The sequence below is a fragment of the Tympanuchus pallidicinctus genome, unplaced genomic scaffold (genome assembly GCF_026119805.1).
Source record: "Tympanuchus pallidicinctus isolate F22 unplaced genomic scaffold, pur_lepc_1.0 scaffold29, whole genome shotgun sequence".
In the NCBI taxonomy this organism is placed as follows: domain Eukaryota; kingdom Metazoa; phylum Chordata; class Aves; order Galliformes; family Phasianidae; genus Tympanuchus; species Tympanuchus pallidicinctus.
Window position 1 is genome coordinate 6451621 of NW_026294746.1, and position 25898 is coordinate 6477518.

At 63.9% G+C, this 25898-nt stretch overlaps 2 protein-coding genes across 13 annotated transcripts; one reads left to right on the plus strand and one right to left on the minus strand.

Moving 5' to 3' along the window:
- The first annotated feature begins 1386 nt into the window (after positions 1-1386).
- PHC2 (polyhomeotic homolog 2) lies at positions 1387-10119 on the plus strand. Its single transcript, XM_052691827.1, has 15 exons — positions 1387-1471; positions 3739-3924; positions 4133-4291; positions 4366-4443; positions 4515-4676; positions 5670-5774; positions 5839-6052; positions 6444-6769; positions 7334-7481; positions 8047-8249; positions 8362-8491; positions 8571-8685; positions 8762-8897; positions 8977-9298; positions 9385-10119. The coding sequence occupies exons 2-15, from the start codon at positions 3781-3783 to the stop codon at positions 9537-9539; spliced, it is 2397 nt and encodes a 798-aa protein (XP_052547787.1). The 5' UTR covers positions 1387-1471; positions 3739-3780; the 3' UTR covers positions 9540-10119.
- Positions 10120-11330: 1211 nt separating this feature from the next.
- ZNF362 (zinc finger protein 362) lies at positions 11331-21570 on the minus strand. Of its 12 annotated transcripts, none has more exons than XM_052691837.1 (10): positions 21448-21490; positions 19439-19523; positions 16986-17200; positions 14002-14065; positions 13678-13924; positions 13228-13543; positions 12888-13112; positions 12474-12552; positions 12178-12336; positions 11331-12099 (listed from the first exon to the last, which is right to left on the minus strand). In XM_052691837.1, the coding sequence occupies exons 4-10, from the start codon at positions 14062-14064 to the stop codon at positions 11983-11985; spliced, it is 1206 nt and encodes a 401-aa protein (XP_052547797.1). In that variant the 5' UTR covers position 14065; positions 16986-17200; positions 19439-19523; positions 21448-21490; the 3' UTR covers positions 11331-11982. The 12 variants fall into 12 exon arrangements, with proteins under 12 accessions (XP_052547797.1, XP_052547800.1, XP_052547798.1 ...); XM_052691840.1 differs by having other exon boundaries at positions 16986-17195; positions 21448-21463; XM_052691838.1 differs by lacking the exon at positions 21448-21490 and adding an exon at positions 19148-19254 and having other exon boundaries at positions 19439-20328.
- Between the last annotated feature and the right edge of the window lie 4328 nt (positions 21571-25898).

Here is a 25898-nt window from a genome sequence, read left to right on the forward strand (position 1 = left end):
CCGACCCTGTGCTGCCACGTGCCTGGCACAGCGCGGCCATTTGGCTCCCAGCGTCCGCACTGGTGGTGGCCTCGTGAGTCGTCTCCTTTTTGGGCTGAAAAGCGTGCGGTTTGGGACACATGCTGCTATGAGACTGTGGCAGGGTGCAGCACCCCCAGCATGTCCCTTGGGGGCTGCACCCCCGCTGCTCCTCGCTGCCCGGAGATAGTTGTTGGCTCCCTGCATAGCAAAAGAAGCCGAAAAAAAGAGAAGGGATAACGCTCAGCCCCATCCTCATTCTGCAGGCTTCACTGAAGGGCAGCCATTGCCCTCTGGTGGCTCCAGCCGCGCAGCCCCAACGTTCCCCAAACCCCGGGCAGCTCCGTCCCCAAGCCCTGAGTGTTGGCAGTGTCCCCAGGTGTGAGCAGCACTGTTGTGCCCGAGCACCAAGGGCACACTGCAGTCACAGCCGATCCTGTGAGCTCCTCGTGCCCACCTGCAAACTCCCAGGCCATTCCTGCAAATCCATGCATCTCGCAGCAGACCCAGGCCCCACGTGCACCGCCTTTACAAACCCACCTGCAAATCCTGGGGTCCCACTGCACGTCCAGGAGCCCTTTAGGAGCACTGTGGTTGCATGCACTGCTCATGGCTTTTGAGACTCCGTGCATACAGCTTTTGCAGATTTGCTGTATGCGCCTCATTTTCCACAATCTGGCCGTGCTCCCCCTGCCCTGTGTGGGTTTGCACTTTGAACCCCATCCACCCCATCATTTCCACTCTTCCCCTTGGCACCCCGTTTTTTTGCAGGGTTGCTATTTGCACCCATTCTTTTTCTGCTAGCTTCTTGCACCCTGCTCCCTGCGAGACTACCATCTCCACTCCTTTCCACATTTGCAGCCTGCACCCCATTTCTTGCTCCCTCGTGCTCACACTTTGCACGCCTGCTTTTTGCACTTTGCAGGCTTACCTCGGGCACCTCGCCCTTCGCAGGTCAGTCACTCGCACCCCACTCCCTGCACACGCCCTACTCGCAACCCGCTTTGCAGCAGGCTGCACCCCCCTCCCCCCGCCCCCCACTCCCTATGGGGTCGCCGTTCCCGTTTCCGGCCCCGCCCCGTCGCGGGGCAGCGCGCGGGCAGCCCCGCCCCCCGTTGCCATGGCGCCCGGCCCTCCCCCTCCCTCCTCCCCGTTGCCATAGCGAGCGCGAGCCGCTGGCGCGGGGGGCGTGGCCGGCGGGCCGGCCCGCTTTCCGATTGGCCACGCGGCGCACGTGATGAGCGGCGGAATGCAAATGAGCGATGGCCGCGCCGCCGCCCGAGGGAGCGCTGCGCCGCCCCGGCGGGAGGGAAGCAGGCCACGCCCCTCCGCGCTGACCACGCCCCTCCCCGGTAGCCCCGCCCCGCCCCGCCCCGCCCCGCCGGCCCGCGCGGCCGCAACCCCGGGAGGCGCCTCCGTCATGGCCGGCGGGAGCCGGGCCGCGGGGCCGCAGGTACCGAGCGCCGGGCCCCGCCGCTTTGTCTGGGCCGCGGGGGGGCGGGGGGGGGCGGGCCGCGCACGCGTCCGGCTGTCGGGTGTCCGCGCGTCCCGGCCGCCGTGCCTCAGTTTCCCCGTCGCCGCGGGGGGCGGGGGGGGAGGCGGACGCACCGATGTTCGCCGTGCGCCCGGCTCCCTCCCCGTGCTCCCACCGCCCCGGGCGGGGGCTCGGCCGGACCCGCTCGGCCGCTCCACGTGCGACGGTGGGAGAACCGAGAGCCGCCCGTGGCTGCGGGGGCACCGCGCGCCGCTCCGCCCCGCGTGGGGTTCGAGGCCGCGGAGCCCCGCCGTGCGTGTCACCGCCCCGCCGCCTCCCTGTCCCTCACACGGGGTCGAATGCGGGGCGGCGGGGACGCTCCTCGCTGCGCTCACGGCTCCGTCGCGACCCCACGCGTGAGGACGCCCCGATGCCGCCGGGATGTCACGGCACAGCTGACGGATAAAGCCACGGCCCACGCGTCCAAACCCTGCGGCGCTGAGAGCGGAGCGCGGCGGATGTCACGGCCACGCCGCGGGCACGCGACCACCGGCGGGCATTTCGGCAGCCACCTCCAGCGTGCTTCTGCGTCCCACCTGTGCGCGTCCCCGCTCCGCACCGGCGCAGCAGCGCCCTCCGGGGACGTGGCCCCGTGGCCTCACGCCGCTGAGCGCGGGGACGTCGCGCTGCCACGTCCTGCTGTCCCGCTGCCGCCGCCTCGCGCTGTGTTCGTCCCTGCCAGGCTGTGGCGTGGCCTCCGGGGTCACCTGGCGCGGCCACCGCGGCCACCTGCTGTGGGCACCGCGGCTGCTGTCCATGGTGAAGCGCCCGGCGCTGCTGTCCCTGGTGCTGGCCGTGGCACCCGCCCTGGTGGCACGGGGCCTTGGGTTTCTTGCTGGTTATCGGAGGTCTGTGGGCCCACGTGGTTGCAGCAAAGCCTGGGTGCCCACAGAGCCATGGGGTGCTGGGGCCGCGGCCTGGCAGTATGGGCACGGCCTTTGCTGGGAGCGGTGGTGGCGGTGGTGGCGGTGCTCCTGCTGCTCGCCACCATCACCAGTGGCACTCAGCACGCAGCACTTCTCCCTCCATTCCTGTCCTTCTCCTTCTGTTCCTCCATCCCTCTGTCCTTCCTTCACACCTTTCAGCCCTTTCCTCCTACCCTTCCCTTAGGCCCTTTCCTCTTCCCGTCCCATCCTGTTGGCCGTCCTTCCATCCCTGCACTCCTTTCCTTCTTCCGTCCTCCCTTCTGTCCATCTTTCCTTCCCCCTTATTCATTTCCTACTTTTTTCTGTCCATCCTTCTCTCCCTCCTTTTGTATTTTTGTCTGTCCATCCATCCTTTCACACCTTTCCTACTTCTTTCCATCCTTCTCTCATCTTTCTGTCCACCCTTCCCTCCTTTCATCCCTCTACTTCCCTTCATTCCTCTTTGTCTACTTTTTCATGTCTGTCCATCCTTCCCTCCTTTGCTTTCCTGTTCCATTCTGTTCATCCTTCCCTTCTCTCTCTTGTCCCTCTCAACGTTTGCATTCACCTTTCCGTCTGTCCTCCTTCCCTCCCTTTGTCCTTCCTCCCATCCTTCTGTCCATCCTTCTCTTTCTTCCTTTGCTCTCTGTCATTCTCTCCCCTGTTGTCCTTCACCCTTTCCCTAATTCCATCTATTTGTCCTTCTGCTCATCCTATCCCTATATCTTTCACTCCTACCTCTTTGCTTCCTTCCATCCTTGCTCCTGTCTCTGTCCTCTGTCCCTTTGTCCTTACTGTCTGTCCCCTCATTCCTTCCGTCTGTTCTGCCTTCCCTTCCTTCCTCTCTTTCCATCCTCTTTCATTCCTCCATCCCTTCTCTACCTCCATCCATCCGTCCTTTCTTCCACCCATCCCTCTATCCATCCCATTCATACTTGTGTCCTCGTCTGTCTGTCCATCCTTCCCTCCTGCGCTTTGTCCTTTCCCATTTCCTTCTTTCCTTCCGTCCCTCCCTTCACTCTTCTCCTCCTTCCGCCCTTCCTGGCTGCACTTCCCATTCATCATTCTATCCATCCCGCTTCCTTCCGTCCTTCACTTCCTTCCCTCATCCCTCTCCTGTATCCCTCTGTCTGTCCATCCTTCCTTCCTTCCTTTCCCTGAGGTCTTGAAGTGTCGCTGTGGGTAGGGGTGGGCCGGGAGCACACAGGGCTGCTTCCATCTGCCACCCTCATTCCCCCCAACCCATGGGACCCCCACGCCCACCCCCACGCTCTCCCCCAGCTCTAGGCCACCCCAGCCGCCCCGCGTGGCCCTGCCACCACCATGGAGAACGAGCAGCTCCCAGCACCTCCGCCCTCCAGCAGCGCCGGCAGCACCGGCACAACGCCCAGCAGCGCCGGCACCACGCGCCCAGCCGCACCGCAGATCTCTGTCTACAGCGGCATTCCTGACCGCCAGACCGTCCAGGTAGGGCTGTGCTGCACACCCTAACCCTACCCTCACCCTACAAATGGGGCTGGGGTTGGGGTGCTTGGGTCTCCCCTCGGGTTTAGAGCAGGAACGCTGCATGCACTGGGAGGCTCGGGATACAGGGTGAGGCAGAGCGGCGTTCAGGGTCCTGTGGCCGGGTTGGCTTTGGGATGTTGCGTCCCACGGTCTCACTGCTGCCCCACAGGTGATCCAGCAGGCCCTGCACCGGCAGCCCAACACGGCAGCGCAGTACCTGCAGCAGATGTATGCTGCGCAGCAGCAGCACCTGATGCTGCAGACGGCCGCGCTGCAGCAGCAGCACCTCACCAGCGCCCAGCTCCAGAGCCTGGCGGCCGTGCAGCAGGTACACCGCCCCCCGGGGGTTACCCCTAGGTGCCGCAGTGCAATGCACATGCAACGCTTTGCTCCCATCCCCAGGCCAGCCTGGCAGCCAACAGGCAGAGCGGCTCCTCTGGCAGCAACGGCACGCAGCAGGCACCTGTGCAGCAGCCCACGGTGAGTCCCCGGCTCGCCGGGAGCACCCCGCAGCCCCCACCCCAGCCCCAAAACCCACTGTCCCATTGCAGATCAACCTGGCCACCTCGCCAGCAGCAGCCCAGCTCCTGAACCGGGCACAGAGCGTCAACCCCGGAGCGTCAGGCATCGCGCAGCAAGCTGTCCTGCTGGGCAACGCCGCCTCACCTGCCCTCACAGCCAGCCAGGCACAGATGTACCTGCGGGCACAGATGGTAAGAGGTGCCTGTCCCCGCGGTGCTATGGGGCAGCTGGAGCTGCTGGCTGGCCATCACCCTGCAGCAAGTTGGCCCAGACCCACAGCAAGCAGATGCTATAGGGTCCCCTTTGCCCCACGGCTCATAGGGCGCCCATCGCTGTGCTGCAGGGTGGGCTGGATGCATGCAGAGTCCATCACTCCACCATAGGGTAACCAGAGCCTACAGAACTCATAGGCTTCCTGTCGCCTGGCTGTGGGGTAGCCAGGCCCTGTAGGGTGACCTTGAGCTCACAGGGGGCCCTTTGTGCTGCTGGGGGGTGCCTAGATCTCCCAGGTTGCCCACTGCTCCACCTTGGGGTGACCAGACCCAAAGCATCACCTGGCTGTGAGGTGCGAGGCTCCCAAGGGGGCACCTGGCTCCATAGGGTGAATATTGCCCTGCTTTGAGGTGCCCTGGCCTTATGGGATGCCCAAACCCACAGGGCATGTTTCACCTTACTGTGGGGTGCCCAGACCCCCCAGGGTGACTACACACTTCTCTGAGATCTCCTTGGACTCCATTGAGAGCCCACTGTCCCCTGGGAGTGCCCAGACTACGTGGGCTGTTCATCCTATGGGCTGTGTGGGCTTCATGGGGTGTCCCCACCCAGCGGGTGGTACCCAGACCCCAAGAGATGCTCAGACCTATAGAGCGTCTCCTCACCCTCACTGCTGGAGGCCCACCTCAGGAAGGTAGCCTCTGCAAGGACAGGGGGGCATCTGGATCCCATGGGACACCTACATCCTACGGAGTGTTTGTCCATACCCCACAGAAGGCCACTACTGTGATATGGAGTGTCCAGACCCCACAGGGTCACCCAAGGGACATGGGGAACGGCAACACTGAGCAGGGACATGGGCAAGTGTCCCGTGTGCCCCGCGCTTCTGCCATCACACGAGGACATGGGGGGACGCTCGGGGTGCTCCCCACAACCCTCATATACAGACACTCACCCTTCTCTCCCCCCAGCTCATCTTCACGCCCACGGGCCCCGTCAGCGCCGTCCGGCCCGAGAGCCCTGCACCTGTCCCACCGCCAGCCCCACCACCCGCCCCACCGCCCGCCACCCCCCAGGTGAGCCCCCCCTGCACTCCACATCCTCCATCCCCCCCACCCCACTGACATGCTGCCATTGTAGGTGCACAGCCTGGCGCTGCGCCCCGCCGGCCCCCACCTCCCTGCCCTCGCCATGAAACCCCCTGGCAGCGCTCCACGGGCCGGACCCCCCCGGGTTCCCCCACCCGAGAACCCTGCTGACCACCTCAAAAAGGCTGAGGGCCCCGATGCCCGCACCCACCCCATGGCCCGCACTGCCACTGCCCCTGCTGCCGCCCACCCGCTCGTCACCCCAGGTAAGGCACTGTGCTGGGGGGGCGCTTGGACCGTTGGGTGCTGCAAAGGGCAGCAGGCGTTCACTCTGAAACCTAATGATGGCCCTCCCTGCTGTTTCCCGGGCACCCCATCTGTATCAGGGACCTGTATAGTGTACAGTGCCAGTGGATCAGAGGGGGAGGAGGTTCCTCCTCGTGGCTCAGCTCTGGGGGTGAAGGTTGTTCCCCTCCCCAGCACCCACCAGTCCCCTGGGGTTACCCAACCTCAGGGTGCTGCTGCTATCCCCCAGGACAGCCTCACCCCAGCCAAGAGTGAATGCTGCCGGGTCAGGAGCAACCTTGGAGGGAGGGGGCTCAGGGATGGCACTGCTGACAAAGCCCCTGGGCCTTATCCCCGCGCTCCCCCCCACAGCCTACGCCCCGCTGCAGCAGCCCCAGTTCCTGCAGCAACCACCGAAGCCGATGCAGCAGCAGTTTGTCATCCAGCAGCAGCAGCAGCAGCAGCAGCAGCAACAGCTGGCACCCCGCGGGCAGCCCCCCCCGGGTCCAGCTGCCCCCCAGCTCCAGTCACTGCCCCCTGCCAGCCCCAGCCCAGCCCCCCCACCCAAAACGGGAGCCCCCCACGGGACGGGGGCGGAAGGCACAGCCCCCAACGGGCACCCCGGCTGCTATGGGGCACCCCGCAAGTTCCAGCACGCCTCCGCCGTCATCCTGCAGCTGCAGCCCGCCAGCAGCACGGTGAGGGCCCCCCCGGCCCCAGAGAGCAGGGGTGCTGGGGGTCGGGGTGCATGGGGGGCACCGGCGTGCACTCGGGTGGGTGCGCTACGTGCTGTGTGCATGTCAGCTCTGTGCACGTGTGCAACCCTTGTGCCACATCATGTGTGTGTGCATGCACGGCTGGTGCGCTGCTGAGCTACGCGCGTTGCTTGTGTGCATGACCCGTGCACCGCTGCCTGCTCCGTGTCCAACTGTGCCACATGCATGTGTGCGCAATGGCCCGCGCACAGCTGTGCACAGGGCTTGTGCCCTGGGCCACATTTGCACGCGTGTCCATGGCTCACGCACAAGTACGCGCGTGCAAGCGCTTGCAGGCTGCCTCCATGTGCACAGTTCTGCCTGGCCCACGGGTGCGTGAGCGCATTGCCGGCCCTTGCACGCGTGTGTCTGGCCCACGGCCGCGTGTAGCAGCGTCACCCAGAGCCGCGCATCCGCGTGCGCCGCCCGCACACAGCCCCGTCCCTCACACCCCGCCGCCCACGTGCGGGGTGCGATCCCGCACCGCTGACGCTGTCCCCGCCGCAGCCGCCGCTGGGTGCCGCAGAGGCCGCCCGCCGGGACGCGCCGCCCGCCGCCAGAAGCCCCCCCGCCACCGCGCCTCCCGCCGCCGCCGCCGCCCCCCCGCCGCCCCCCGGCCCCGAAGCGCCGCAGGGGGAGAGCGCCGCCGCGCACGGTAAGCGCGGGAAACTGAGGCACGCGGGGAGCGGCGCCGCACGGCCACGCCCCCCGAGGCCACGCCCCCTTTCCCCACCGCCCCGCCCGCGCCTTTCCCCGAGGCCCCGCCCGTCGAGCGGAGCGCGCGCGCGCGGCGGCGGCCAATGAGGACGATGGGCGTGGTCACCGCCCGGCCCCGCCCCGCCCCGCGCAGCCGCCGCCGCCGCCCCGGCCCGGCCCGGCCCCGCTCCGCCTTTGTCCCCGCTCCGCCGCCGCCGCCGCCGCCTTTGTCCCCGCCATGGGGCTGCCGCGCCGCTGAGCGCCGCCGGTGAGTGCGAGCCGCCCCGCTCCGGCCCGGCCCGGTGGGCGCTGACCTCACTTCCGCATCCGCCCCCGGCCCGGAGCCGCCGCGGCCCGGTCAGGTGAGGCCCGGGCTTGGCGGCGGGGCCCGGCGCGGCCTAGGACAGAGCGGCGCGGCCTAGCGGGCCTGGGGCGGCCTAGCGGGGCGGGGGCGGGCGGCGCCGCGTGGAAGCTGACGGTTTCCCCCCCTCCCCCCTCCCGTTTCCCCTCTCCCTCCTTCGCAGAGCCGGGCGCGGAGCGCGTGGATGCGCCGCCCGCCGCCCCCGCCCCCGGCATGACCTCGGGCAGCGGCAGCGCTGCCTCCACCGTCGCCGGCGCCGCCCCGCACAATGGTGAGAACAAACCGCCGCAGGCCGTGGTGAAGCCGCAGATCCTCACGCACGTGATCGAGGGCTTCGTCATCCAGGAGGGCGCCGAGCCCTTCCCGGTACGTCCGTCCCCCCTCCCTCGCCCCCTCCATCCCTAACGCAACGCGCTCCCCCCTCCCCCCTGCCCTTCCCGGCCGTTCCCGGCCCCGCTGACGCCACCACGGCACGCAGGTGGGCCGCTCCTCGCTGCTGGTGGGGGGCCTGAAGCCGCAGTATGCACAAGAGCTGCTGGCAGAGCGCGCCCCGCAGCACGACAACACCACAACCACCGACTCTGAGATGGAGGAGCCCTACCTGCAAGGTGAGGGGGCACCCCGAGGTGGGAGCCCCGCCAGGACTCTGTCCCGCCTCTGCTCAGCCACCCACTGCTCTCTCGGCAGTGTCCAAAGAGGAGGGGGCTCCCCCGAAGCTGAAGTGTGAGCTGTGCGGCCGCGTCGACTTCGCCTACAAGTTCAAGCGCTCCAAGCGTTTCTGCTCCATGGCGTGTGCCAAGAGGTACTGGGCTCCGGCCCCTCTACCCTCCCCGGCCCCGCTCTCACCCCCCCACCCACCCATTCACCGCTGCCTGCAGGTACAACGTGGGTTGCACGAAGCGCGTGGGGCTGTTCCACCCCGACCGCAACAAGCTGCAGAAGCCGGGAGGGCCCCCCCACAGCCGCCGCCGCACCTGCAAAGTGCCCACGCTCAGCAAGGACACCAAGAAGCAGGTGAGGGGGGGGCGTGGGTCCAACCCCAGGGGTGCAGTGAGCCGCGGGGCCGGTGCTGCCCGGTGGCTCCGTCCCGCAGACGCCGGTGTCCCTCCCGCCGGGCTCGGGGCCGCTCTCGGTGACGGCGTCGCTGCAGCTCAACCACAGCCAGGAGGACTCGAGCCGCTGCTCGGACAACTCGAGCTACGAGGAGCCGCTGTCGCCCATCTCGGCCAGCTCGTCCACCTCCCGCCGGCGCCAGGCTGAGCGTGACCTGGAGCTGCACGACATGGAGCTGCGTGACATGGAGCTGCCCGATATGCACGTGCGGGAGCTGGCGGGCATCGGGCACCGCTTCCTGCCCAGCGAGCCCAGCAAGTGGAACGTGGAGGATGTCTACGAGTTCATCCGCTCGCTGCCGGGTGAGGGGCGTCGAGGGACGAGGGCCCTGTTGGCTGTGGGGCTGTGCTGAGTGACTGTGCTGTGTTCCTCCCCCCCCACCCTGTAGGCTGCCAGGAGATCGCAGAGGAGTTCCGTGCCCAGGAGATCGACGGGCAGGCGCTGCTGCTGCTGAAGGAGGATCATCTGATGAGCACCATGAACATCAAACTGGGGCCAGCCCTCAAGATCTACGCCCGTATCAGCATGCTCAAGGACTCCTAGAGCCGCACCGTCGGCTCGCATGGACGCTCCCACCGGGTGGGGAGGGGGGGGACAGACCCAAGCCCCCCCCCTCAACCCTGCCTGTCCTGGTTGGGGGGGGGGAACCTATCACTGAGCACAAACAGCCCCGGGGCAGCCCCCCCTCGGCTGCAGGGTGTGTACATATAACCCGTAGCGATAGTGGCCCCACTGTGGCAGGGAGCCCCCCCGGCACGGCGGGGCACAGCAGGATGGTTGCCTTAATGCGTGGCCCCGCCGGGGCCCGGCTGCCCGCCCTGGGGTGGGGGGAGGGTGTGGGGGTGCCTACAGAGATGGCACTGCCCCCAGCAGGGCTGCTCCAGGAGCACCTCAGTAAAGGATGGAGGTGGTGGGGGCTTGATACCCCCAGCAGGTAAGGACCCCCCCCCCTCAGCCCACACCGCTGCCGTCAGCCGCCACGGTCTTTCTAAGAAAAGGAGGAAAAAAGGAAAAAAAAAAAAAAAAAGAAAGAAAAAAACACAGAAACCACAACCCTTTTTTTTCCCCGTTTTTGTTTCTAATAAACACTGAAAAAAAAAAACTGACCCCCCCCGTACTTTGCCTCCTCCTCACACGCAGCCCCCATCCCCCTGGGGTAAACTGAGGGGTCCTGGCTTTGTGTCACCTTCCACCCCCCCCCCCCCCCCGCTGTGGGGCAGCCCTCTCACACACTTGGCTGCTGGTGGCCGCCCTGGGGGGGCACTGCTACCACTGGGACCTTTGGTTCCCTTTGTGCCCCCCCTTGCCCCACATCCCTGCTGGCACCCTGAACCCAATAGGCATCCAGAGGTGAGGCTGAGGAGCAGTGAGGTCCCTGTGCCCAGTGCTGTGTCTGGCTGGGGGGGCCCCAAAGGCTTTGGAGGGGAGGTCGGGGATGGCATCCCTAGAGCCTGTGGCTGCAATGGGGAGGAGGCCCTGGAGCTGGTGGCCGTGGCAGTGATGGGTCCCTGGAAGTGGTGGCTCTGTGCCCTGCAGCTCACGTCCACGTTGCCCCAGCAGTGCCAGCTCTTCCAGAGAGCAGAGCAGCTCCCAGCACAGCAGAGCAGCTGCCTTCCCCACCGCTTCATCATCCACCATCCCCACATCGAGGGGATTTTTGTGGACCCCCATCTCCCCCAGGTTCCTCCTTTGTCACCGCGCTGCCCCGTGCCCCCATCCCCGCAGCAGTGACACCACACACAGCCCATCGTTTGTTTCCTTTCCTTTTATTCTTTCTTTTTTCTGCTCCAAAACGGGCGCTGCTTTGCGGAGGGCCGGGGGGGTCCCCACTGTTTCCAACTGCCCGCAAAAATGCTCCGTGTGGCCACGGCCCCCCCCGGCTTCTCCATGAGCCACAATGCAAGACCGGGGGGGAGGAGGGGGGGGGAAATAGGGAAAGAAGTGGGGGAGGGGTGTGTTGTTTTTTTTTTCTTTTCTTTTTCTCCTTTTTTAATAAGGTAATTGCTAGCTCTAGGGACACGTGGCCTGGATTTCCATCGAGGAAAATAAAAAAAAAGGGCCCCAAACGGGGCTGGGGGGGGGGGGGGGGGAAGGGGAGGGAGGCGTTAACAGTGTGTATAAGAGGCGTATTTACACGGTATTAACATGCTGACAAAAAAGGTTACAATATTGAGTATCGTACAACACCGAGGGGAAACGAGGAGCCAAAGGGTGGATGGACGGGGGGGGGGGGGTCAGGGGGGGTAAAAGGTGGGGGAGGGGGGGGGGGGGGGAAGGCTGTGGGAAGTCAAATTAATAAACAGAAGGTAATAAACACCCTGGCAAAACAATGAGTTAAGGCTTAAAAAGTGTATAAAAAAATAACACAGTTAATATCCAAAACGGAACCAAAGAGTACATAATATAGATGAGTTTCTGTCGAGTCTCTCCGGGGCGCGGGGCCCCCGCTCTGTACACGGGGCTATGTACACACAGAGGCACGCGCACCCCCCGCTGCTCCCGGAGTCCGGCGTGGGGGGGAGCGAAACCAGAGGGCAAAACGTCTTTAAAAATCAAACGCAACCCACGCGGAGCAGCTCCCCCCCCCCCCCCCCTTGAAACAAAGCCCCCTCTGAGCCCTGCTCTGCTCCGGCACAGTCCTGGGGGGGAGGAGGGGGTCTGGCGTGCTCCGTTCCACGTCTGATTTTGTTTCTGTGTTAGCAGCACCAACTTCTTGGCCAATAAATATATATATATATATTTGTATCCAAAATGAGAGGAGGCGGAGGGCGGGGAGGGGGGGCTGATGAAGGAGAACCCCCTCCTTTACCCCCCCCCCCCCACACGCTTCGCCCCCCCACAAGAAAACTGCAGAGATTCAAAGTGCTCTGAAACCGTCTTTGGATGTCACCAAACCTGCAGCCCCCCGGGGGGAGCAGGGGGGCCGGGTCGGGGGGGGCCAACGGGGTGCCACCCCCCGACAGCAGCGGGGTGGGACGGAGCCCACTTAGATGAGCGAGATCCGCACGGGGATGCCGGGGGATTCGGTCCTTTGAGGAGAGTGCTGGCTGACGAGGTGCTCCACCACGGTGTGTTTGGACATGTGCTTCATCAGGTACGTCTCCTGCGGGGCAGAAGGACAGGTGGTGAGCAGGGGGTTGGGGTGCTGGAGGGGCCGCGCCGTGCCCCCAAAGCCCCTCACCGAGGTATAAGCGCGGCCGCACATGCTGCAGCAGTAAGCCTTGGCGTGCTTGATGGCGTGCGCCGAGAGGTGGATCTGCAGCGAGGCCGAGTCCGTGTAGGCCCGGTAGCAATTCGGGCACTTGTAGGGCTTGTCCTTGTTGTGCTGTCGCTGGTGAGACTGCCAGAGAGCGGCACGGGGTGGGTTGTCAGGGGGGGTGCAGGGCTGGGAGAGCCCGGAGCCCCCCCTGCTTCGCCCCCTGTGGGGTTCGGCACTCCGTGCCCCCACCTCCCCGCCGTCACCCAGGAGCTGCTGACCTGGAGGTTGGAGAGTTGTGTGAATGCCTTCTCGCAGCCGGGGTGCGGGCACTTGTAGGGTCTGTCACCGGTGTGGATTCTGCACAGGATGTGGGTATGGTGGGAGGGGAACGTGTCAGGCAACGGCCCCAGCAAGGCTGGGAACCCACACAGCCCCAAACCCTGCAAAGCTCCCAGCACCCACGCGGCCACTGAGCTCAGCAGTGACAGCCAGTGCGCAGAAGGGACCCAGTGATGGGGCACAAGGGGAAGGAGACCCTGGGTTGAGACCCAGAAGAGCTGCGTGGGTTGGAGAGCACGGCTGGAGATGGCGAAGGAGAAGAAGGTGGTGCTGAGTGAACACCCCACCCTATCCCATCCCATCCCACCCCACTCCACTGGAGACTCCCAACCCCACGCAGCCCCTCCTGGCACCTGGTGTGCTGCTGGAGGTGGGACAGCTGGCGGAAGGACTTCTCGCAGTAGGAGCAGTGGTAGGGCTTCACGCCCAGGTGGATGCGCAAGTGCTGGGCCAGGTAGGAGGCGTTGGCGAAGGATTTGGAGCAGTGGGGGCACTTGTGGGGTTTGGCCTCTGTGTGCGACTTGGAGTGGATCTGCATCTCCGACTTGGTGAAGAACGTCAAAGGGCAGACCTTACACCTGCAGGAGAGCCACGAGGGCCGGGCTGGGCAGGACGCCTCACTGCATCCCTCATCTCCACCCCCGTCCCCACAGCACCGCCGCAGCCCGGCTCCAACGCCAGGCGCCCACCTACCTGTACGTCTTGCCCTCTTTGGCCGTCTCCCCCGAGGCCAGGATGGGGTAGGGAACCACGAGGACGGGCGGCCCCGAAGGGTTTTCCGCCTTGATCTTCTTGCGGCCCCGCTCCGTCTTGGGTGCCCCCAGCAAGCTGTGGCCCTGGATTGTCTTTATGGAGTCGAGGAGGGGCGGGCTGGTGATTCCTGAGATAAGGGTGGGCGAGGAGGCGATGAGGCGGCTCTGGCTGGTGGAGGTGGGTGTGGAAGGGGTGGTGGTGCCCGTGCTGGACTCGGAGGTGCTGACTGGGGGCGCGCGGGACGCCAGCCCCAACCCTGGCAGCAGAGACAGGCGGGTGTCAGCGGGGCACACGCTGCCCGCCCCGCGCCCGCCCCCCACACTCGAGTGGCCCTCAGGCAGCAGGAGCCAAAGCAGCCCCCTCTGGGTCCCCCCCAGGCAGCGCTGGTACCTGTGACGGTGCTGGTGGCCGGCCGAGCGTGCAGGGCCACGTCGGGCTGCGGGACCGCCTGCGGGTGGAGGCCTGGCACCTGCTGCAGCTTGGGGAGGGACATGATGGACTGGCTGCTTTCAGCAGGAGAGGGGGGCACCAGGAGGGGCTGCTGGGAGGCAACGGAGGTGGGGGGCAAGTGTGGGGGCCGGATCTTCTCTGCCATCAGCTGCTCTTTGATTTTGTTGATCAGGACGAGGTTGTCCAGCTGGCAGGGGTGGAGGCAGAGAGGTCAGAGGTGCCCTGTTCCATTGGTTCTCCCTCCTCCCCAAACACCCGTCTCACCTGGCTGGGCATGGTTGGGGGAGGCGGCCAGAAGTAGGGGTTGTTGAAGCGAGGCTCCGCCATCCTGCAGGGAGAGATGGGGGTTACGGTGGGCAGCAGCCCGGCAGCCCCCTCCGGCCTCCCCACAGGGCTTTGCAACAGTGCTCCCCATGAGAAGGAGCCCCCAGGGCCCACCACAGGGAAGAGCCACACCAACAGCAACGCAGCAACCACCAGGAGATGCTTCCTAGAAAACCCTTCCAGAAGACGGAGCACAGAGGAGGAAAGCACAGCGGGGCAGCCGGCCCTTTGGGCAGCTCATATCCACACAGAGAGAACTGCTGCTGAAACCACAGCACCTGGCCAGGGCTCCTGGCGGGTTCCCCCGGCCCTCACACCTGCAGGTATCACTGCTGCTCCCCAGCACCTCGGGGAAGGCTGCAGGAGGACACGGAGCACGGCGCAAGCACAGCAGCGACGCAAGGACCCCAAGGAGCCCCAGTAAGGGCACCTACAGCAACCACAGGTGGCTCAGCTCGCTTCAGGGCGAGCCCTGCTTGCAGCGGGGCTGGGAGATTTATGGAGATGCTAAATACTTTGGAAAAATGAACTCTAAAATCCATCTTTAGTTAATAGGAAACATCTGAGCAGGGACGGCGAGAAAATGACGACAGCGGAGCAGCCCGACATCAGCAGGCAGTGCTGCTGCTCACATCACAGCCAGAGCTGGCAGGGCACGCTGAGGCACGAGCACTTCTGATTCCTCCCCACCCGACACCCAATGCCGATTCAGCCAGCACTGCCATCAGACACTGCACACCTTATTTTGGCTGCACCACGAGCTGGGAGCAGGCGGGACCCCCGTGTCTGTGCACAGAGCGCGGGGAGCAGCTCCACAAGGAGGAAGGAGCTCCTCGGCACCTTCCCCAGCTCTGCGGGCGACTGAGCTGCAGGGAGATGACCTCCATTTGGAGCAGAAATCAGGCCACGGAGGGAGAAACCAGAACGGCACAGACCCATCCCCACCACAGCCGGCACCAGGAGAACCAGGCATGAGATCAGCACGGGTTCCCTGCAGAACAGTGCTGCAAAGGAGGGCAGGGAGGCCGGGGACAGCGAGGCACAGAGCGGGACCTGCTGAGCCGCATGGCACGTGGGGACGAGACCGCGGAGCAGGAGGGCAGCGGCCACATGGCAGCGGGTGGCGCTGAGCAGCTTGAGGTCCTGGGAGCGGCAGCCCTGCCCAGGGACCTGGAGCTGAGCGCAGGATGGGAGCTGCTGATTGAGAGCCTCAAGCAGGACCGTCCCGGCCAGCACTGGGCTCTGGCAGCTTGGGGCACCCAGAGCAAGGCAGACTGCATTGCAGTTGCCCCAGGCGTCACTTCAGAGCGTCCCTTTCACTGGGGTCAGCTCTCTCATGAAAGCAGAGCCGTGCACAGAGCCACAGGGAACCCTGCCCTGCACCAGCCTGTGCCAGCAAACACTGTCAGAGGTGACAGCTCACTGCTTACAACGCCTGTACCACAGTGTGGGACAAGCACAGCACTCTGACATCCCCAGGTCAGAGCTCTCCTGCCACTGCCAAGATGCCCAAACCCACCACATGGCCCTGAATCCCACCACCATCTCAGCCTGAAGCTCACCACCATGGCTTGAATCCTACCATCATGGCCCGAATATTACCACCATCACAGCACAAACCCCATTTTCACAGTTCAAATCCCACCACCGTGGCCCAAGCTCCACCAGCACAGCCTGGATCCCACCACGATGGCCTGAGCTCTACCATCACAGCCAGAATCCCACCACCACAGCTTGAATCCTACCACCACAGCCCTGAATCCCACCACCAGGTCCAGAGCCCAACCATCACAGCCCAAATCCTTGCACCATCACAGCCTGAACTCCACCACCATGGCCTGAATCCTAGCACTATGGCTTGAATCCCACCACCATGGCCCAAGCTCCACCATCACAGCCTGAATCCCGCCACCATGGCCTGAGTTCTGCCACCACGGCTCAGCCAGCGGCTGCCCCGCAGCGTGGGAAGCTGCAGCCCTCCTTCGATTCTTGCCTGGCCAGAGCAGGAAAACAGGAAGCCAGAGCTATGATTAGAAAAGTTTTTGGAGCCAACCCAGCGAGCCGCTGCTCTGCCCTCACAGCAGGTGCCCCGTGCCCTCTGTCCCCCCCATCCCAGACCATGCAAAGCTCTGCCCGCCCCGTTTGCTCAAAGAAACGGAGGATCCCAGCACAACCTGCAGCTGCCATGGAAGGGGGGGAGCCTGACCTGCTGCAGCCTCCCACTCCTGCCCCACCTGAGCAGTTCTTATTTAACAGCAAAGCTGCTGCAACCGCTGCGTGTGGAGCGCTGCAAACCTGCCCAGAATAAAGGGAAAAGAAACAGCGGTGGTGCCAAAAAAATCTCTGTTCCTGTCCCAGCTTAATTTCATAAATTGTGCTGTGTCTCATCTGGAGCACAGGGGGGATTGCTCCCCCCTCCCAGGGCTGAGCTCGGACGGCGGGGGGAGGGGGCCGGAGGGGATATAAAGCAGATGGAAAAATACATAAACTCCCTTTTTCTAGATTCTCAGCTAACTATGAAAAATGGAAGCTGACACACGGCAAAAAAAAAAAAAAAGAAAAAGAAAAAAATCCATTAAAATGGAAATGATGAAGGGTGGGGAACGCTGCAGCACGTCTCCCCCCGGCTCTGCTGGGCACGGCGCCGTGTGCCGGGCAGCGGGACGGAGGAGCTGCTGCTGAGGCAAAGAAGGCGTCGTGGGCACCCAGCAGGGCTCCATCAGTGCGCACCGGAGCTCCCAGGCAGGGAAGGAAGCAGAGGGAGGTGGAAAGAGCAAGCAGCGGATGCACAGGGAAGGGAGAGGCGTCGTGGCAGAGCAAGGCCCGGCGCCGCGTGGAGGGGAAGGAGTGCGCAGGCGGCTGCAGCAAGGCCGGCGGTGGCCCGGCACGGACAAGACATGGTGCACACCGTGTTTGGTACTCACAGGCTGGCCTCAGAAGCCAGATGGCCGCAGCTGCCTGGGGAGACGTGTCGATGAGGCTCCAGATTGATGGAGGTAGATGATGGCACGGGTGGGTACGAGCGCCAGGCCCCGCAGCTCACTATAGCCTTCCAACTTCCTACCAAACTGCCGCTAAGTCAAGCTACAGTTCTCTAGGGAACGTCTCTACTTTGGCAGCCCTCTCTGTCTCGCCTTCGCTGAAATAAAAAGAAACAAGAGATTCTTTTCACGGACACGGCACGGCACCGCCACGAGAAGGGTTCGCTCCCGGGGACCGGCGCCGCTTCGCCCCTCGGGGCCGGCGAGCGGCCACAGGGCTGCCTGGCACAGGTAGGGCAGCAAATGGGGCAGGGGGCGGCAAGGAGGGGATGGGGGTGAGCCGAGCGGCATGCCTGGGTACCGCGGGACGCCAGCGGCCAAGCGAGAAGCCCGCCCTCCACCAGCACAGCCTCGCTCCCCCAAGCAGGGTCCCCGGCTGACAAGCGTCCATCAGGAGCAAGCTGGGCACGGAGCAACAAGCGCAGGGCCGAGCCGGGTAGCAGCACCCAGTGCTGGGCAGCACGAGTCTACACAGCCTCAGACTGCAGCAGGCAAAAGCAAAGAGCCCAGTGTCCCCGGCCGTCCCCTCAGGGCACCATCAGACCAGCAGGAGGGGACTTGGGGATGTGGCACCCGCACAGCCGTGCCCCCATCACCCCTTGTCCCGTTCCAGTTGCAGCACTCCACCCGTTCTCATGCCGCCCAGCTCCGCCTGTTCTCCGCCACATTTTCCCCCAAAAGCACAAAACCTTCTGGCCCCATAAGCTCAGCCCTGTCAGGAGAAGGGGCTGCACCATCCCCACCTTCCCAGCACGCAGCCAGCACTGGTCGGAACCCATTGCACATCTCTGCGGGCTGCGTGCAAGCGGCCCCTGCCCGGAGGAGCAGTTTTTCAGGAGAAACCAAAGGCCCGACTTCAAAATCCCCAGCCCCGAGCTGCTGGGCTGGAAGCAGCATCAAAGCCACCCACGTGCCCGTGGGCTGCCATGCCGTGCCCAGGCGGGCTCCCCGTGCCGCAACGCGCCGTCCTGCTGCCAGCTCCAGGGACCGTCCCGCGTGGGCCCTGCGCCCGCGGCCCCCGGCCCAGCTTTTCCTCAGCAGGAAGAATTTACCCTAAGGCAGAAGACAGCATAAGGAACGTAAGCCAGGGAAGCAGAAACAACACGTGAAACCCGGGGCAGGAGGCTCAGAAATCCCCGTTCCAGAGGAACGGCTTGGAGGCATCGTGTGCCAGAAGAATTCACCCAAGATGGAACCAATTAAACCCCACGTTTCCGCCCCCCGAAGGGCTCTGACTGGCGTTTCTCATTCAGATTTCCTTCCCCGAGCAAAATCAACTGAAAGCCAACAGCGGCTGGAGCAGAAAGCCCATCCCAGCAGGGCCGGGGCTGCGGGCCGGGGCCCCAAGGGGTGTGAGGAGCCGTGTGTGCCCTCACCCCATAGGTCTGCACTGGGAACAGAGTCAGAGCCCCACATTCAGCCTGCAGGGCCCCAAATCCCCGAGGAGCCCACACTGCACGAGGAGAGAGCAGAATCCCAAACGGAGGAATGCAGGGCCCAAGGGCTGCACTGCTGCCCAGGGTGAGGAACCCAGCCTGGGGGGCTTCTGCAGCCGCCCTGCAAGCAGTGGGGAGAAGGAAGCGGTGCAAAGATGGGCAGAGCGGGTGTGGAAGGAGCAATGAAGGGAACCCACTTCCCTCGGAGCCACCCTGGAGACCGAAACAGGGAGCAGGCAGGACGGGACACCCAGCTCACAGCCCCTGGAGGCGGGGGCAGAACTGCGCCCTACAGAAGCCAGCCAGAGACACCAAAGCCGCACTGCTGGAACCAGCAGCGCCCACCCAGCCAGGCAGAGGGACGAGCAGCACAGTGCAGGCCTGGCTGTGACATCGCACTGGGGACAGCGGGCACCGAACCCCCGGCACCCCGCGATGCCACACTGCCAGCCGGCACACACACGGCAAAGCAGAGCTGGCAGTGACGCTCAGAGCCAGGCGCCGTGACAGCAGCGACAGCACGGCGGCGAAGCAGAGCTTTGCCCCAAGGCCAGGCAAGGAGGCAGCAAGCGGTTCCCAACCCCAACCCCGCCGCCCCGACCCCAACACGCATGCACTTGTCACAAGGCACGGCCAGCCGCCGCTCTCCGGGGGAGAAGGGGATTCCTGAGGGAGAAGGGATTGCTCCGCACAGAGAAGCGCACGGACTGCCGGCTCTGGGAGAGGAGACGGGGATCGCGCTCATGCTGCGAGCGGGAGCCCAACGAACCCAGGCTGGGTCCGGCATCCCTCCCCACGCCCCCAGGCAGGTACCCAGCTGGCAGCCCCCCGGGGGCCCTGCTGCCCAACGCTCCCAGCTTCAGCGCGGTTCGTTCCCCTCGAGAGCGCCGGCATGCCCACCTCTGAGAGTACTGGCGTTGCTTCCCCTTATCCGCGTCCATCTCCAGATCTAGCTGGGAACCGGTGCCGCACGCGGGGCGTTTCTCTACGGGGGGACAAGGAGGACAACTTCACACACCCCAAAAAACACAACACGCGGAGGAACAAAAGCGGAGCGGCTCCCAACGACCCGACCCGTGGGAACGTAGGGCTTTTTCCTGAAAGCAGACAAAAAGAAAAGCTGTGTTTTCATCCCCAGGCACCCTGATCCGGGGCGCCCGCAGGGCCTGCACCCATCCATCCATCCGTCCGTCCGTCCGTCCGTCCGCCCCGCAGGCCGCACGCCAGGAGGGGGCCCAAAACTTTTCCCTCTCCTCTCCGATCCCATTTCCGTCCCCAAAGGCTCCGGGCTGGGAGCGCTGCCCGCCCCGCCGTCCCCACGCACAGCATCCCACGGTGCGGAAGGGAGGAAAAGGGCCGAGGGACGGATCCAGGGCCAAACCACAGCTCGCCGCCGGCGCAGCCGGGCACGATGGATGTATAAATAGGGGTGTGAGCATCCCCACGCTATGGCACGGCCAAACCGATGCGTGCAGGAGGACACTGAGCTCCCCGGGCACCGCCGCTGTCGGAAATGTGGGTGCCCTCACTAAAGCTGCGACTTCCACATTCCTGCTAAAGCGCGATGCAAGATGCATCCCCCCCCCCCCACCCCCCACCCCCCAAACCCTCAGCCGGCTCTGTTAGACCGAAAAAAATACGGTTAACGGGGAGGGGATGGAATGAAGGGAAAAAGGAGGGGAGCGGGGGGGTGGGGTGGATAAATAAATAAAGCACAGCAGCCCCCCATCACAGCACCGCCACCGTGCAGATTGAAAGGCCCGAAAAAAAAACAGAAAAAAAAAAAACAGAAAAAAGAAAAAAATCATAATAATAAAAGGAAAGAAAGCAGACGGAGGGGGGGGGGGGGGGGGGGCGGGGGTATGAAATAAAATGAAAAAAAAAAAAAAAGAATGGAAGAGAAAAGCGACGGAGGGAGAAGCGACCGAGAGAAAGGCAGCCGAGCCCCCACGCCGCATCCGCCGCTCCTCGCCGAGCACCGCCGCACGGATGGGGCCGTTCGGCTGCAATTAACTTTTCCATCAGACCCTCCGGAGGGAGAAAAAGAGAGAATCCAGCAAAGCGGGCATCTTCCTGGCTGCCCCCCCCCTTCCTCCTCCTTCCTCCTCCTCCTGGGTTGGGAGGGATGGGGGGGGCACACGCAGAGGGGTGCCCCCCCCCCGGGGAGGGGGTGAGAGAAGAAGGGGAGGGGGGGGGGGATAGAAAATAGAAGGAAAAAAAAACAGAAGGGGGGGAGGGAAAAAAAAAAAAAAAAAAAAAAAAAAGCAAAAACACGAAAGCAGAACGCGAGAGAAGAGCGAAGTTGGGCGCGGAGTGAAGTTGCTCCTGCCTGGGGGGGGGAAGGGGGGAACCTCCGCAGACAAAAAGGCCGAAGGGAGAGGGGGGGATGGGGGGGGGCGGCCCCGCTCGGTGCCCCTCCGCCGCCTCTCCCACATTCTCAGACGGTTTTATTAAAATTCGCAGACAAAAGGAAAACAAAAATGGCAGCCCGGCTTATTTTTAAAGCGCGGGGAGGAACGGGGGGCCGCCATGTTCTGCAGATCCGCGGTTACGGGGGGGGGGGGGGGGGGGGGGGAGAGAGGGAAAAAAAAAAAAAAAAAAATTAACAAAAAATTAAAATTAAAGAAAAAAAAGAAATTAAAGGGGAAGGGGGAAAAAAATGAGGAAAAAAATAATAATCCAGATCTCGAGGAGGAACGCAGCACCGCCCTGCCCCCCCCCCCACCCACAATCGCTGTTTACCGGAGCTCGCACCGGGGGGGGGGGGGGGGGTGTTATTATTTTTTGAATGCGGGAGGAGAGGAGGAGAAGAAGGGGGGGGCGAAGGGGGGGGAGGGGGGGAAGAGGAGGGAAAGAAGGAGGAAAAAAAAAAAAAAAAAAAAAAAAAAAAAAAAAGACACTTCCTATACCAACAGCCATGCTCCGCGTCCCGCGTCTCTCCGCCGCCGCACCGACAAAATGGGCGCCCCGCGCCTCCGCCCGCCCCCCGCGCCTCCGCCTCCGCCCGCCCAGGGACCGCGGCGGGCAGCACCGGGCCGCCCTGCCCCGACCGACCGACCGACCGCCCCCTGCACGGCGCGGCGCCACGGCGGGGGGCGGCCAGCGGGGCGGCCGCGGGGCTCGGTTCGGTTCCGTGCGGTTCCCTGAGCCCCCCCCCCCTCCCCGGCTCTCCTCAGCTTCTCGCCCCCATCCGAGTCACCCGGTTCTTCCCACTGCACCCCAGTCCTCAGTCCGCAGCTTCGCAGTTCTCCTCAGCCCCCCTCGGTGCCCCCCAGTTCTCTCCAGCGCCCCCCAATTCTCCTCCACCTCCAGCCTCTATCAGTGCCCCCCAGTTCTCCTCATTGCCCCCCTAGTTCTGCTCAGCCCCGGGTTCTCCTCAGTGCCCCCCAGCTTCCCCCAGCAGCCCCAAATTCCCTTCAGCCCCCCTCAGTGCCCCTCAGTTTTCCTCCCTAGTTCTCAGCCCCTCACCCCTCTCAGTGCTCCTCAGTTTTCCCCAGCAACCCCCAGTCTCCCCCAGTGCCCCCCAGTCCTCCTCAGTCTCCAGTCCCTCCCAATGCCCCCTAGCTCTCCTCAGCTCCTTGTCCCTCTCAGTGCCCTCCTAACACCCCCTAATTCTCCTCAGATCCCCTCAGCGCCCTCAATTCTCTCCACCACCCACCAGTCCTCCTCAGTGCCCCCAGCTCTCTTCAGTGCCCATCAATCCTCCTCAGTCTACAGCCTCTTCCAGTGCCCCCCAGCTCTCCTCATCGCCCCAGTTCTCAGCCCCTCACCCCTTTTGGTGCTCCACAGTTCTCTCCAGCAGCCCCCAACCCCCCTTACTGCCCCCCCATTCTCCCCACACCCCCCACCCCCCCCAGAGCCCCCTCAGGACCCTGCCACCACATTGTCCCCAGACTCTCCTCATGCCCAGGGGCCCCCAGCCCCTCTCCGGTGCGGTGACTGGGTTGGAAAGGTCCCCCCCAGGGATGGGGCACCCCCAGCTCTCCAGACAGTGCCCACCATCTCCTCCTGCTGCAGACCGACGTTGGGGTGCAGCACTGCTGGCCATGCAGCTTGCTTCCTGCAAACTCCATGGGGCAGCCTGGCTTTCCCACAAGTTTCCAGCAACTGTGCCATTGAAAAACCCAAACCCTGAGCTCCGCGTGCTTTCCCAGCCCCTCAAAAGCACCCATGGCAGATGGAGAGGAGCAGGGTACTTCGCTCACCCCCCTGGTGCATCGGAGGGCGGTTGCGATGTCTCCCCTCAGCCTGCTCTTCTCCAGACTAAACAAACCCGGCCCTCCAGCATGGCTGCAGTGCTCTCAGCTCCCAGTCGCACTCCTCAGAGTCGTGCATGAGGGGATGGAAGAGAAGTGGATGAGGGCTCGGAGCGGTGGGGCAGACATCTCCGTGCACACAGGGTGAGTGCTGCCGACCCCACTGTGCACATCTGGGTGCCCTCCACCTGAAGCACACCGAACCCTTCTGCTCACTCCAGGGGCTGGAGGAGTTGGATCATAGAATGATAGAATCATAGAATGGCCTGGGTTGAAAAGGACCACAATGATCATCTGGTTTCAGCTCCCCTGCTGCAGGCAGGGTTACCAACCACCAGACTGGGCAGCCCAGAGCCACGTCCAGCCTGGCCCTGATGAGCTGGTCGTGCAGCAGTGTACCAGCAGTGGTGGAGGGTCCATTCCCACCTGGGCTGGGAGATGGGCGCGTGTGGGACCCTCCCTGACCTCCCTGATTCCACCAGCATCTCTTTGTCCCCTGCCACCCCCTGGTTCCAAGTTCCCCTCCATCCGCATGTGAGATGCATTTCCACCGCTGCTTTCACTTCTGTCTGCACTTCTGGGGGGCTTGGGCTGCACCCTCAGGAAGGCTCCAGGTGGCTGGAGGACACCCCCAGACTTGCAGGCAGGGGATGCAGCCACTGGGACAGGCTGGCCAGCAGAAGTCTCTTGGTGATGCTGCATTGTGCTGAGGCTGCAGGGGCTCTTCCAGCCGTGTGCTGGCTGGATTCAAGCATCCCCCACCTCGCTGGGTGCAGGCAGGGACCCCCATGCTCAGCCTACAGGACCTGGGGGGGGGCTCCGGCGTGCCCACCTCCCCATCCCCGAGCTGCAAAATGGCACCGCAGAGAGGAAGCGGAGCTGGCTGCAAAGCTCACATTCAAAAGGAGGTGTTCAAAGGCTCTTCTGCCCCCGGGGCAGATCCAACCGCAATTAAAAGGGAAGGAAGGCAGGGGAGCGCTCGGCGCGGCACGGAGATGCCGCCTTTGCCATAAATCACCTCTGCGGGCGCTTGGGCGGGCGGCAGCGCTGCTCCACCTGCTCTCCCCGCGCCCGCAGAGCCGTGCCCGCCGGCAATGGGAACGGCAGCGGCTTTCCCGAGGTGGGAGATGCGGCAGGGATGCAGCAGTGAGCCGGGCTGAAGGGGCAGGAGATGCTCGAGAGGTGCGGCTCCATGCCCCCAGGGCACGGCTCGTGTGTGCGCAGAGCCGAGCTGCGGCGTCCCTGCAATCCGGGGCGTGGAGCTGGGGGTGGGAAGGAGATGCTGGTCAAAAAGTGTGGGATTAGGGTTAGGGTTAGGAGTAGGTTAGGGTTAGGGTAGGGTTAGGGTTACGGTAAGGTTAGGGATAGGGGTTGGGTTAGGGTAGGAGTAGGACTGGTTAGGATTAAGGGTATTCCTAGGGAACAGACTGGGAAAGTTGGCTGGGAAAGCTGCAAGCCAGCATTGAGACCTTCGGTGCCAGACAGCCCTTCTGATGGGGTCTTTGTCCCCGCCAGCAGCAGCAGCAGGCACCAAGCAGGAAATCCTCTGGGAAATGCCTCTCTCTATCCCAACTTCGTATTTGTTTCCTTTTCTTTGCAAGAAATCTCTCTTTCAGTCAAGTGGGGCTGGAGAGTTAGCGCTGGGCCGAGTTCAGCAGCAGAGCCATCAACCCGTGCAGATGGTTCCTGCCTCATAAAACATTCCCTGCAACACCCCACAAGTGCTCACACAAGAGGCAGATGATTACAGCAGGCGGTGATGAGGGCCGGAACAAGTCAGTGCAGAGCTTCCCAAGGTGTTTCCCAGGCAGTGGGACGCACAGCAGCTCGCTGGCAATGACTCACAGGCGGCCATGTGAGCACAAGGGTGGGCGCTGCTGGGGGTGGGCGCGTGGAAATGCTCCATCCTGGCTCACTGGGACGCTGCGCCGGGCGAGCGGAGCTGCAGCGTGGGTTCTTCACCCTGGAAATGGGTGAAGCTCTCGGCCCCGACAGCGCTGAGCTGCGTGCGCAGGGAGCCTGCGGCCGCGGGCTGGGAGCTTGCAGGAGTTTAGGGGTGATTGGGTGAGAGAAAGCAGCCGTGCATTTGTTACCTTTCTCCTCCTGTAAATGGGAGGGACATTTGGTTATAATTAGGTAATGAGTTAATTAGGATTAATTAGTTAATGTTTGCAAAGCACTTAGGAGATGAAAAGCGGCGGCACAGAGTGGCTTTGTGCATCCTGGAGGGCTGTGGGCCCCTGCTCTGTGCAGGGGCACATTCGTGTCAAACCCTGGGTGCAAAAGCCCTGAAATCCCAATCCATGAAGAGGAGAAACGTCAGCCGTGCACAGCGGGAACAGGGCCGCATCCTGCAACGACAGCAGCAGCACAGCAGTTCTCAGAGCACAGTGGGGAGCATTGCACCGGGGCAAACTGGAGGTGTGGGCTCATCCAGCATCCCCCCCCAGGCCCCTGGGAACATCTTGGCTTTGTAGCTCCATGGGAAGGAGAGCCCCAAAGCCTCACCCACCCTGAGCACGCAGCCCTGCGCATCGGCTCCGGCGAGGCTGAAACCTGCGGCAGCGCAGCGCTGGGACGCGGCAGTGCGTGCTGGGAGCCGGCCTGCCCCAGCCTGCCCTCCCCGCCTGCACCCCCGGCAGCATCCTTTGAACCACAGGGAAAATTCCAGCGGCTCGGGGGCCTCCCTTCCTGCTGGCATCCTGCGTGCGAGGCGCACGGCACAGCACCCAGCGCTCGTGCAACACACGACGCTGCTTCCAGCTCACCTGCGTTCTGCTCCCTGCCAGAGGCGACTCAGTCTCTGATGGTCCCTTCAGCCATAATCCTAACTGTAACCAAACTAAATCCAAACCCTAACCCCAACCCTAATCCTGATCCTAACCCCAACCATTACACCACCCCACCCAAACCAACCCCCAAATCCAGCACTAACCCAAACCCTTATCTCAACCCCAACCCCAGTACAGATCCCTGGTCCCTCCTCCTCCTTTCCCAGCTCCCAGGAGCAGAAAAGCATGACCCAAAGAAGCAGGGGATGCATGCTCCCAATTCCCGACTGCAGCAAGTGCCCGCTGGGCGCTCATACAAGGGTTAGCAGGAGA